Source organism: Bactrocera latifrons, unplaced genomic scaffold, assembly GCF_001853355.1.
Source record: "Bactrocera latifrons isolate USDA-ARS-PBARC rearing strain unplaced genomic scaffold, ASM185335v1 scaffold_81, whole genome shotgun sequence".
NCBI classification, from domain to species: Eukaryota; Metazoa; Arthropoda; class Insecta; order Diptera; family Tephritidae; genus Bactrocera; species Bactrocera latifrons.
In genome coordinates, this window is record NW_017537501.1 from 162,624 (window position 1) to 175,651 (window position 13,028).

Genomic DNA, 13,028 nt, shown 5'->3' on the forward strand with positions numbered 1-13,028 from the left:
ATTTATGGCTTAGTTATGACACTTTATAGGTTTTCGGTTTCCGCCATTTTGTGGGCGTGGCAGTGGGCCGATTTTGCCCATCTTCGAACTTAACCTTCTGATGGAGCCAGGAAATACGTGTACCAAGTTTCATCATGATATCTCAAATTTTACTCAAGTTACAGCTTGCACGGACGGACGGACAGACGGACGGACGGACAGACAGACATCTGGATTTCAACTTTACTCGTCACCCTGATCACTTTGGTATATGTAACCCCATATCTGACTCTTTTAGTTTTAGGATTTACAAGCAACCGTTATGTGAACAAAACTATAATACTCTCTTTAGCAACTTTGTTGCGGGAGTATAAAAAGGATATTTTTTACCCGAGGAAACCCATGTAACCCATTAAAGGCATCAACGATAATAATCCGTTATTATATAATGGTACAAAAACCCGTTCATTTTGAAAAATAATTCCTAGTGGTATACCTGAAAATTATTGACTAAAACCACGCACGTGCACAGCACAGTAATCCACTGAGAACCGTTAATCAGCTCGTGGGTGCATTCAAGTAAGAAATATGACATAAAACGTACTAAATATTCTCCTGGATGGCCCCAGACAGTCATAATAACGCACAATGTACTACAAACATACTTAGAAAGCTGGGTATGACGCGACTCAGAGACCCATAAAACCATATTATGCAACGAGCGCCATTTAACAGCTACTTGTACAACATTAAATGCGTAAAACAACAACAAGCGTGTACTTCCAATTAAGGTGCCCCCCAAAACGTGAATAAATTTTTATTCGAATAATTACGTTTTTTTATTGTTTTTGGTTTGTTTTGTTTTCATTTACTTTCTTCCACTTTTACAGTATTACCATAACGGTGTAAAGAAGCAAAAGAAAACAAAAACAAAATACAACCAAAACAAACTACTAAAATAACAGCCAGCAGGAAAGTAATTAGAAACCGTCTATGACGTGATCGATTGCGTGAAGATTTGCGTGCTGCCTTCAACAAACATGTATGTACGTAATGATCATTAACGAAATGCGAAAAGGTATTACATAGTTCAAGATATAAAAAGCATAGTTCGATTACTGTGACATTTTTGGTACATTTGATACTTTGTCAATTCACTTTGTTGTTGTTGTTACGAAGTAACCTGATTTTACGGCGAAAATTATATTAATGAGTTGTTATGCTTGTCAAACAACTTGGACATGGATAGAGATTGCATGGCGAGCAAACGCCTACTTGATCAAAAATACAGACAGACATATTTTATTGTTGTATAAATGTACATATGTATGTATAAGCTATAGAAGAAAACTCGATCAGAATGTGTATAACAACCTTTGAGTATATCGCAGCTCTAATAATACCCTTCACCGACGCATTTCTTATAGCAGAAAAGGGTATAAAAATACATTTATCTCGATTTTGATCGGACCATTTATATGGCAGATATATGCTATAGTGGTCTGATCTGTACAATTTATTCGGAGATTATGGTATTGCCTCGGAAAATAAGCCACGGCGAATTTTGAGAAGATATCTTGCAAAATAAAAAAGTTTTTCATACAAGATCTTGATTTTAACCGACCAGTTTGTTTGGCAGCTATATTCTATAGGGGTCTGATCTGAACAATTTATTCGGAGATTGTGGTATTGCCTTGGAAAATAAGCCACGTCGAATTTTGAGAAGATATCTTGTCAAATAAAAAAGTTTTCCATACAAAAACTTCATTTCGATCATTCATTTTATATGACACCTATATGCTATAGTGGTCCGATATCGGCGCTTTCGATGAATAAACAGCTGCTTGGGGAGAAATGAACGTGTGCAAAATTTCAGACTGATTTCTCAAAAACTGAGGGACGAGTTGAAGTATATACAGATAAACAGACGAACATAGCTAAAACGGCTCGGCTCGTCACATTGACACTTTGATTATTCGTATAGCCTGTGCTAGGTAAACTGTTTGTAAATAACTACAATGCACATTTCTAAGGTTTTATTGGCAATACATACATTTTATAAAACAACGACTAGAAATATTTTATATACTATCAATATCTGTGCTTGGAAATTTTAACTACAGCTGTCTTCAATAACCTAAACTTTGCATAGTGACGAAACGATGGGTTCTGGTATAAACGGTTATAGAGACTGGCATAATCAAACGCTTCTATTAAAATGTTACTAAATTGGAAATTTTAATTAAAGCTGCCTTCAATTACAAGAGTAAAGAACCGAACATACATCTGGTATAAACTGGCATAATCAAGCGCAGCTAGCATCAGCGTTTAGTACACTTTTTATGAGACAGCCAGGCTTCTTCTGAAATTGAATTTAATTGAATTCGATTAAAATTTTTTAGCTGTCTTCGATTCGGCAAGAATTAGAGAGTAGCCAATCCGACTAATTTATACCTGATATTTAAAGAAACATAGGTAGGAAGAAAAAATGTTCTGAAGTAATTTCAAGACATAGTGCCAGGTTTACAGTCCGCGGTCGTATAAAAATGCGGGTCCGCTACGGTTACTTAATCTGTAAACTTGCGCTAACATGTCTTATGATGTATGCGCAATTGTTTGTCGGTATTTTTTTTTTTTTTTTTTTTTTTTTTTTTTTTTTTTTTTTTTTTTTTTTTTTTTTTTTTTTTTTNTTTTTTGTTTTGTTTTTTTGTGGAAAAAAGTCTTCTCATGTATGATTTTTGATAAGCGCGTACGAGGCAAAGATAGCGAGCAGAGAAATGGCGAAACGAAAACAGCTGCTGTGCACGGCTTAGTGCTTAATAAATGATGAAATTCTCTATTTGCTTTTCGGTTGATGCTTGTCAAAAAAAAAATTATAATGGCAATTTCTACATTGACAGGATTTCAATTTTTGCCAAACAAGCGATAGTTTTTGAGGTTCATTTTCGAATCGAAATTTTGGTCGATAAAATTTTCAACAAAAATACGACTGCAGCTTTGTATTAAACGAAATTCCAGCAGGTTACCAGCATTTTGTCAAGGCCGTTACAACGCCTTAAGGTATGCTGCAAAAATATCAACTTTCGCGAATTTTCAGTTTATAAATAAATATTTAGTTTAAATTGCAGTGAGAAGCGTATAACAACCTGATACTAAATGCATTTACATGCGGAGACACAAAAACAAAAAGAAAAAAATTAAGTAAATTACAGTAAAAATGATTGATACACATATGTAGACATATATATTATAGTATATATATATTGATTTATGAGCAATATTTTAAAAGAATCAATGAACAGCTGAGCAATTGATGCTGCGGGTGATTAACCTCTTCTTCTAGCTGCGCGCTGCTGCTGCTTATCGCCAAATGACCTGTTTTGTGTGTGTGTGTGTGCTGCGCCTGCACAAAAGCATTCGGTGTCTGGCAGGAAGGTGGCGCAGATAAGTAGGTAGATGCTTTCGATTTGGATAGGGTCATTGTCTGGCGGGCTGCTGACTACTTGCGCTTAAGTAGCAAACGCGACGTTTCCGCTATATCTCAATATATGTAATATACATATGTAGATATGTATATGTGTATACTTTATGCGTTCGCCTTTTGTAAACAATCCTTTTTAAAGCTTGAAGACTTCAACGAAAATTTAATAATTGTTTTCGTGTTGTGGGTGTTAGGAAGACCACTTTGTAAATGGCTTCTAGGCAAAACAGACGGTTTATCTCTTTGGCCTTTTAGCAGACTTACAAATCTAATTGCGCGTGTGTACAAAAAATATTACACGACTGCATAAAGCGTGCAATTGTTGAACGGCCTACCAATCCACACACACACATAAATATATATGTTTGTATGTATTTAGAAAACCGCTGCATTACCATGTTGCATTTAATAGATATGTGTGGCGGAGTGTTTCCGTAAATAAATCATCTCACGTTCCACATAACAGAACTGCATGCACATACATACATACATACATACATACATACATACATACATACATACATACATACATACATACATACATATATACATAAATAGCAGCTTACTTGTGTATAAGTTTCTATGTAGCGCATTAAGCTATTAGTCAACTCACTTTACAACAAACTCACTTACCTCTAAAAGTGTTTATTTGGAATGCTTTTGTTTTGCTTCGCTTTCTATACCCTCTACAGAGTTTATGGCATTAAGTTTGCTGCGAAGTTTGTAACACCCAAAAAGAAACGTCGGAGACATGAAAGTAAAAAGATATCGAACTGAAATTTTCCACACGTTCTTTTCTTCCCAAGAAACTGCTCATTTGTCGGAATTGCTGATATCGCATCAGTATAGCCCAGAGCTCCCATACAAATTGAACATTTCGATTCACGTGCTTGTGTGGAAAACTTTTTTATTTGAAAACATATCTTCACGAATTTTGGCATAGATCATTTTCCAAGGCAACGCTACAATCTTCCAATATATAGTTCAAATCGAACATCCATAACATAGAGCTGTCATACAAACTGCACTTTCAGAATGACATTTATGTATGGAAAACTTTTTATTTGTAAAGATATCTTCACGCAACTTTATCATGGATTATTGTTCAATTCAGCGCTACAAATTTCGTACAAATTTTTCAGATTGGAGCACTACAGCATATAGCTGCCATACAAATTGATCGATAGAAAACAAGATAACTGATTATACCCTTTTTATGCCATAAAAAGTACAACTGTGCATGGTATAGAGCTACGGTGGCGTTAAATTGAACGTTTTTCTACTTTTATTTAGACTAACGATAAATGCATTTTGTTTTGCCACATGCTTTACTTTATTTCTATTTTATATTGCTTTTGTTCGGTGATGTGCTAAGCATCCTGAAGATCTGTATGGCTTTAAAATGATTTAGTATACAATATACATAAATTTATCAGTATTAAATGATATTCAAATGATTGTATATTTTTCGAAATACATATAAATTTGTTACAGACACACATATGTATAAGGCGACGAGTGGTTTTTAATTACTCAATGAAGTCACGTTTTCAATATCCAACGAGCATCAAAGCGTAGCTGCAGTTTTACTTAGTATAAAAACAATCACATTTGCTTCTTTGTTTATATATACAAACATGCTGCTATAGTGCCTTATCGATTTCGATCTTTATTTGGCTTAATGCTGGCGCATTTTACAGCTGTTTGTTTATAATGCAATGTTAACCAGGCATATGCTGGCTCAAATGTTTATGTGTTAATATTTAGTTGTTATTTTTAAGTTTATTACAGACAAGCCTTTTTAGGTCAAAGCACATTTGACTACAAATTGAAACAGAGGAATAACAAAATAAACAAGTTTTAAAAAAACTATAGAATTTTCACTGTTCTTTTGAAGAAGATTGGCTTTGATGCGAAACTACTGAAGGTAAACTTAACTACGAGACAGGACTATGTCCATTCATAGTATATATAAGCATATAATTATTTATATATGTAACAAAAATCCAGTAGTTTTTTAATTTACATTACAAAACATCACTATAAATAACAGAAGACTCTCTAATTCAATCAATATATTGACACACAACTTGCTTAATATTACATTATTAATTCTTCTTTCAAACATTATATGGATATTTTAGCTCATTAGCACATTAGAGTAACTCAGCTGTGCTTTAAATTCATTCGTATTGACGGCTGAGATGAAAAGATGTTAACCTAAAAGTTCACAGTATCTCAGTGACATGATACATTAGTGCTTCAAATAAGCATTTTACAGCCATTCATAGATATTTACATGTGTGCTTAAACTCACTTTTAGTTTCGGTCAAGTTTCTCTTCATAAATCTTCAATTTTTATTATGCATACATTATTTCCAACAATTTCATGGTGACCGACCTATCATCAGCTGCGGCAACGGCAAGAAAGTGCAAGTAAATAAGAAAAGAAAAGTAAAGTAAACAAATCATCTTTCATTATAAAATATGCAAATTCATGCATAGTTTATGCCTTCCACAAAAATGAAAGCCAATTAACAGGGCAAAATGATCAATTTAAATAAAATTATGCATTTACAATGCTCTAAACCCAATCCCATGGGAAACTCCATTTGTTGTAGAGATGAAATGGGTAATTTGTATTTTATCCGCGAATAATTTATGCGTTACAAGCCACTAAACATTGGAGGTGGGCGTGGGTGGGCTAGTAAAACGCGAAAGTAATATGTTATAACGGCAATTATGTAATTGAATTGAATAATTTTTTAGTTAAACTGAATTTCTTAACATCTTCTTAAAACAAGAAATGGTAAAGTCAAAAACCAAACCTGTTGGGGAGTGCATGTGTGGCATAAATTGATTTAAAATAAGAATATTAGAGCTTTAAACTTAAATTTAGCATCGAAAGTGTAAACACATGCATAAATATGCACATATTTTGCTTAAAGTGTCACATTTCCAGTTTTATTCTTGCGCATTTCAAAATCTGAATTATCATTCAAAAACCAAGTTTCAGGTTTAATGTTTAAAAACAAAATTCTCATCATATACAATTGAAGAAAGAACTGTTAATCCTCATTTTTCACTTAACACATAAAAAACAAATAAATTACTGACCGGCTGACAAATATAACGATCAAGTTGAAAAAATTATGCATACACGGTTTTTAAAAAACGCTCATTCAAATGTCATTTCATACAAAAATATGCGCATATGACAGAACAGAAAGTAAAGAATAACAACATAATGAACCCAATTTTTTCACATGGAAAACAAATATCCTTAAAGGTTTTTTGGGAGCATAACCGATCATTTTTCATACCCACCACCCAAACTGCGCAAAACTTAAAGCAACAACTGCATAAACTGGACCTTTTCGAAAAAGTTTCGCGACAGTATTTTAGTATGCAATTTGTGGCACGCTACAGAAAGAAAGTATTTAAAAACAGCAACGATAAAAATATTTTCAAATCACTACAATTTAAGTAAATGTTTGTTACTAACCTTAAAACTTTTAATAACGCTGATGATGGATGTACATACAAATTTATTTATTTACAAGGGCGGTGCAGCTTTAAAACCAAGTTTGCATGTGCATAGAAGCTACACACAAATATTGAACGCTGAGTAATAAATGCACTATAAAGCGTTTTACATATTTTTACGCTGCATTTTCGATTGATTTTAATTATTGCAGTCCTATATACGCTTCTCAATTGTTGATATGCACTTGTATAAGCTGTAGACACAATCTTTTTAGAACAATTGTACGTTCTAATTATTTAAAACCATTTTCATTGCTGCAAATCAATTTATGGTTTCAATTTATTTCAAACACGATTATACTGAGCCACCATTTAGTACGTTTTATAAAAATTTAAAAAATTTGCTCTACTTTTTTAATCACCTAATTTTTATTTTGCACTTTTATGGTCATAAAAACGACGGAACTCTGTTCGGCATTACAATATGTGCCGCCAGCTGTATTTTTGCCTGCGCCGCACCAAGCAACGACGACCCTTGTTTTGGTCAGCGATGCGAATCGCGAAATTAATGTACACACATATGTATGTGTTAGATATCAAAAATTATATCTCCACAGCCGGCTGGATTCTCCGCCCTTTACGTACTATTTACGATATTAACGAGTATTAAATCAAATTCTATGTATAAAATGCTTTAAAATTAAATATCACTTTTCACAAAAAAATTTTACACAGTTAGGCAAATTAGTTTATATTGCAAGCTACGCGCCGATATTTAATAATTCGAAAAACAAATACGCGTACTCGCGAACACACCACCTTCTCCAGCAAACGCTTTAACTTGACTCGTCATAGCACAAAAGGGAATTCAAAATGTTCGCCTCAACTGCTACCAGTATGCCTCTTCACGTACGGACGCAGCCAAACCAGACGTCGTTTGTTTTCATTTGGAATTTACAATCAAACGTACATAAATATGGATATATTTGTGCGTAGCGTTACCTCAACGTACTCTTGCTGCCAACAACTCACTTCAAATCCCCAATCCACAGCTGTTTGTTTGGAGCTCCAATAGCTACCACCAATTGGCTGCTCTCTGTGCTAGCGTTCTTCGTACCTACCGGCTTGCACCTTCGTCTGGTGCAACGAATCAACAAATGTAAAGCGCCGGTGTACGGAAGACGAAGGTTTAGTTTTGTGTATAGTATAAACTTTATATATATATATACGTATACTACAAAGAGTAAATTTACGTTGGCGCACTCAGCTCTTTGTTTTCAAATGTCAATCGCGATTTCGGCGCGTTTGTTTTGAATATTAAAGCTTTGCTTTTATTTTCGTTGTATCCAATCAGTTATTGTATATTGCTGTGTGTCGACATTTAGCGTCGAGTTGCTTTAATACACAGTGTTGCATGGGTTCGATTGGACTGCAATGCGTTCCACAAACAGACAAGAATGTGGGAGAGGCAAATAAAATTTGAATTTTCTATGCAATTGCACAGAGTGATTGTACACATACGTAATTGTAATGTATATTTAAAACTTAGCAACTAGCAAGTCTTCACTACATTTATTTATAGTAAACACAAAACCTGCAAAGAGTAAATTTTTTGGGCGCATGCGCGTTAACTTTTATCGGATTTACAAAATATGGCAATACCCACGATTGTTGTCATACCAATTCATGAAAGTCAGTGCAGTCAGCGGCTATCTCTTTTTAGCAACGAATTTGTAACGCCAAACTGAAAATGATATTATTTTGTTGATATTCCTTTGAGTAAAGGCCTTTGTTATATTTGTATATATATATATTTTTTTTTGTTTCTTGTAAATGCGCGGTTAATTGTAATCTTATATATTAAAATGAATCCAAATAATATGCTCTTCCGATTGGAAGATCTTACAGCTGAAAAAGTATACGCCGAATATGGCATAACTGAAGAAGAACGAATGAAAAATCCGGAGTTTTATAAATTGTTCGTCGAAGATTTCGTGAGTATTGGTCGCAAGTCTAWCAAAAAATTTTGAATGAAATTATAACTCAAATTTTACGAAATTACCACAGATACCCACACGGGAAGACCTGCAACGTGAAATTGATGAAGAAAAGCTGAAAGAATTGTGTCAACGTTTACCATGTCGCGTTTTAATGCARCGTTGGAATCCTGTGCAAGATTTTGTGAATCAATTCACGCGCCAAGGACGCATACAACGTTGGACGAAAGAGAAAACTCAAAAACTTTTAGTAAAAGCAGTAACTCGACACAAAAACATATGCCTCTATAGTGATGATGAAATACGAAAACAACGCGAACGGGAATGGTGCGAAAGAAAAAAAGAAAATTTGATGCGTCTAGAAGTTTGGGAATACGACCGACAGCAGCAAGAATTGCATGATGCGCAACCCGAAGAAGCACAGCACACAATCTGCGATACACAAAACACTGAAAATAATAATGTGATCGAAAGTGAAAAACCCGAAATTGATATTATACAAAAGGATACATGTGCAGACAGTGCTGCAGCTTCACCTATTCTCGATATCGAGGCTGCAATGTCGGAGTTGCATGGCACCCCACTACAACAGACGCCTTCAGATATTGTACCTATACCGCCGCTCAGTCAAACTACACATTTAAATGCAGCCGATTTTACAACAAATCTTTTGCCACAAAGTCAAGTGCAACAACCCATTTCACTACCTAGCACGCAAAATACCGAGGAGCTTGCTGGTCGGGAATATGTTGAAATGGTGCAAGAAATTAGTGTTAATGGTATGCCTAGGTTAGATGACTTTATTAATGTTAATACGGAGTCTATGCAATTGGAGGATTCCATAACAATTAATTCAGAGGACGTTTTTAATGGTGAATGCACACCGCCATACTATGAGTTCAACACACATGTGTCAATGACGTCAACACAATCACCGACTGCCAAGTAATTTGTTCTAGTAGCTAACATATATAGTTATATTTTTGATATAAAATGTTAAAGTTTTAATTAGTATTTTATACGAAAATTATTTGTGGAAAATATAATGTCATGGCAATATAAAATAAAAATTAAAATATGTAACCATTAAAAGTAATTGTRTTTATTTATGGTAGCGTAAATTTCAAGCAACGCTGCAACAGTAAWTTATTCATATTCACATGTAAGCGTAATAAAAACACAATTTTRTAAACTTGTTCCGAAAAAGGTTAACTTTTATTAATACATGAGTATTATTACGTTWTCTTCACGTAATTGAAAAGTCGTGGGGAAACAGCATTTCCGTATGTTCAAACAATAGCTGCGTAACGGCATAACAGAATAAACAAATTCATAATTAACTTAAGTTTTACATTTTCTATGCACATACTTATGTATGTAGCGTATGTAAGCATTCGTTATAACAATTAGTTTATGTCGTAAAACCATATCGTTTATATATTTGTAAACTGTGTAAGCGTGTTGGTTTTTTGAAAACTTATTTGCTAAATACGTTTCTCAAAGGACAGTTATACATTGTCATTTCAGGCTTTGGTTGTAGATTTTAAGCGTTACTCAAGTTTGTTCGTGTTGAGGTGGTGGTTGTGGCTTAAACTGATACGGCCAAAATTTGCTTGATGGTTTCACTTGAGCTAGGTAGCTGTTTCGATTGCAAAAAACAAAACAAAAAATTATATATACATTTAGATTAGTTGATTTTTTGTTTTTTTAATCTTTAGAACTGTTCAAATGTGCATGTGCAGTCAATTGTTGTTTGTTGCTGTTAGTGGCGTTTTCAAAATTTTTTAACTATCGCATCTAACTACTTTGCTGTTGATGGGTGTGAAAAGGCGATATTTTTGAAATATATAGAGTTTACGATAATGGGATCTATTCAATATGCGTATGTATACATACATATGTGTGGGTATGCATGGAGGGATATATACAAATTAAGGGCCTGCGTTCAGTTGCGAGGTGATATTTCACAAGCAACCGTGGCGTGTGTGGAAATTGGACATTATTTTAAAAAAGCGCCGCGGCGCTAATGTTGAAAGGGAATTTCAAAATTAATTTTTTTTAAAAAACACCACATACACAATACATACATAATTACTTAATTAAGCTTAACAGTTTATAAAGGTACTTTATCAGAAAAAGGCAGGATTTTTAAAGGGTTATTAGGGCAGTTCTTAAATGATGAAATATAAAAAAAATAAAATTTATTAAAAAAATTAGAATATAAAAATGAAAAAATTGAAAAAAAATTAAAAAACTAAAAAAAAATCAAAATAAATTTAAAAAAAATTTTAATTAAATCTTTGTCAACAGTTGTGCAATTTTTTGTTAAATATGAGGCCTTTGGCGACTAATTCGTAATAAATATTGCATGTTATGTATACATACAAGTGCACATAATTATAAACACATATAGATTAATGTTAATTAGCAATTATTGAATTAGTACAAAAATTTATTTCTGACAAAATACGAGTTTACATAATATTAGTTTGCGTTTTAGCAATATTATTAGTAAAATATTTTTTTTATATACATTTTTAAGCCTTTTTTGTTTTTTTGGCATGAGAAATACAAATTCATTTATTTAGCAGCAAATTTAATGCATACATATATATATTTATATATTTGTTATTAAAACTAGCATTTAGTTGCACAATATCAATTCGTAAAGTGATTACAAAAATATGGTTAATTTGTTTTGGGAGTCGTACAAAAATGCCACATATTTATACACATACATATATTTAATATTTACATTAGTTCAACGTACATATCATAATTACTAAAGTATTAGAGCTTAGCGCACAACACACATACAAGCCATAAACAACTTAACATATATATGTACACATATCGAGAGTTTTAGCAAATTAAATCCTACAACTAGAAAATTAGTTTCACTTATACATAGACAAACATACTTTTATAACTGTACGCAAGTCGACAAGTTAATACTTATGCTTTAAAGTTTCTAAATTAGTATAATTAGACACTAGCTCAGCTAGTTTAGTTATACGAAATGCTTGCAAAACGAACGAGCAACGGATTTCAGCAAACTGACGTGCGATTAGTGGGTTCTCAGGTTTACATTGGTCTGGTTGTATGTATGTTTGGTAGTTCCAGTCGAACAACGGCACGTTAGTAGCATTGATTTCGTTTCACACTCACCCATCATTCAGTTTTCGCCGGCGTGCAACGGCGCTATTTTTAATTATTTCCGAAACTTCACGACCGCCCGAACTTTCACCTTCCGAGGTGGAAGCGATTGTGTCAGCACCACGCAAACCGGCGCCACCGCTCGTCGCTGTCGGTGGACGGCCCAAATTCGAGAGATTACGCACGAGACTAACAGCGTCGTCGTGTTGTGGCGCGCCACCGGACGCTGCGGTTGCGGCACCGCTGACATACGCATCCTGCACGCGATTGGCGTTGTGTGTCGTTGCCGATTTGCGCAGATTGGAGACGGAGGCGTGTGTGGAGCTTTTCAGCCGATTTTTCAATTCGGAACTCAAGTCCATGGGCATAAAGCCGACACCGATGGACTTGGATTTGAGTATGCCTTTCGGTGGTTCGAAGGCCGATTTGGTTGGTAGCAATTGAGCGGCAACTGTGTGAATGAAAACAATAAAAGTAATTAGTTATAATTTGTTTGAATTTGGCGCTAAAATCTGAAATGATTTTATGTTGTATGTGCTGCAAAGGATTTGCTAAATTTGTTCACGTAACTCAATTAATAGAACACATGCGCTGTTATTTACATAAAAACGGAAAAGTAAAAGTATATAAGTAAACAGTTTAATTATTTTAACAAAAAATAGTTAAATAAAGAAAATTTAATACCCACGATTTTGTTTTTGTTTTCAGAGGAAAATAACAGTGTTACCAGCATTCATCGGTCTCACATTGACATAAAATTATTATTGCTATAAAATGGCATAACGTTCATATTGCATCCATGCTATAATTAAATTAAATGTTCACTTTTTGCGCTTACAAAGCGTGAATATGCGCAGAAGAAAAACAAAAATTTTAAGAAAAAAAGATATAAAAAAAAAAATTAATTAAAAGATTAAAAAGAAACAATC

At 33.8% G+C, this 13,028-nt stretch overlaps 2 protein-coding genes across 26 annotated transcripts in view; one reads left to right on the plus strand and one right to left on the minus strand.

Moving 5' to 3' along the window:
• LOC108976888 (supervillin) overlaps nt 1–13,028 on the minus strand; it is a 423,491-nt gene that overhangs the window by 119,103 nt on the left and 291,360 nt on the right. For 24 of the 25 annotated variants that reach the window (XM_018946306.1, XM_018946288.1, XM_018946286.1 and 21 more), the window contains one exon: nt 12,112–12,550. In XM_018946306.1, coding sequence (XP_018801851.1) covers nt 12,112–12,550 — 439 coding nt within the window. Of the gene's footprint in view, nt 1–12,111; nt 12,551–12,787; nt 12,981–13,028 lie in introns of those variants that run through there. The other variant, XM_018946308.1, reaches the window with a different exon arrangement.
• On the plus strand, nt 8,639–9,984 carry LOC108976894. Its single transcript, XM_018946316.1, has 2 exons — nt 8,639–8,940; nt 9,014–9,984. Exons 1-2 carry the CDS (start codon nt 8,812–8,814, stop codon nt 9,890–9,892), a joined length of 1,008 nt encoding a protein of 335 aa, XP_018801861.1. The 5' UTR covers nt 8,639–8,811; the 3' UTR covers nt 9,893–9,984.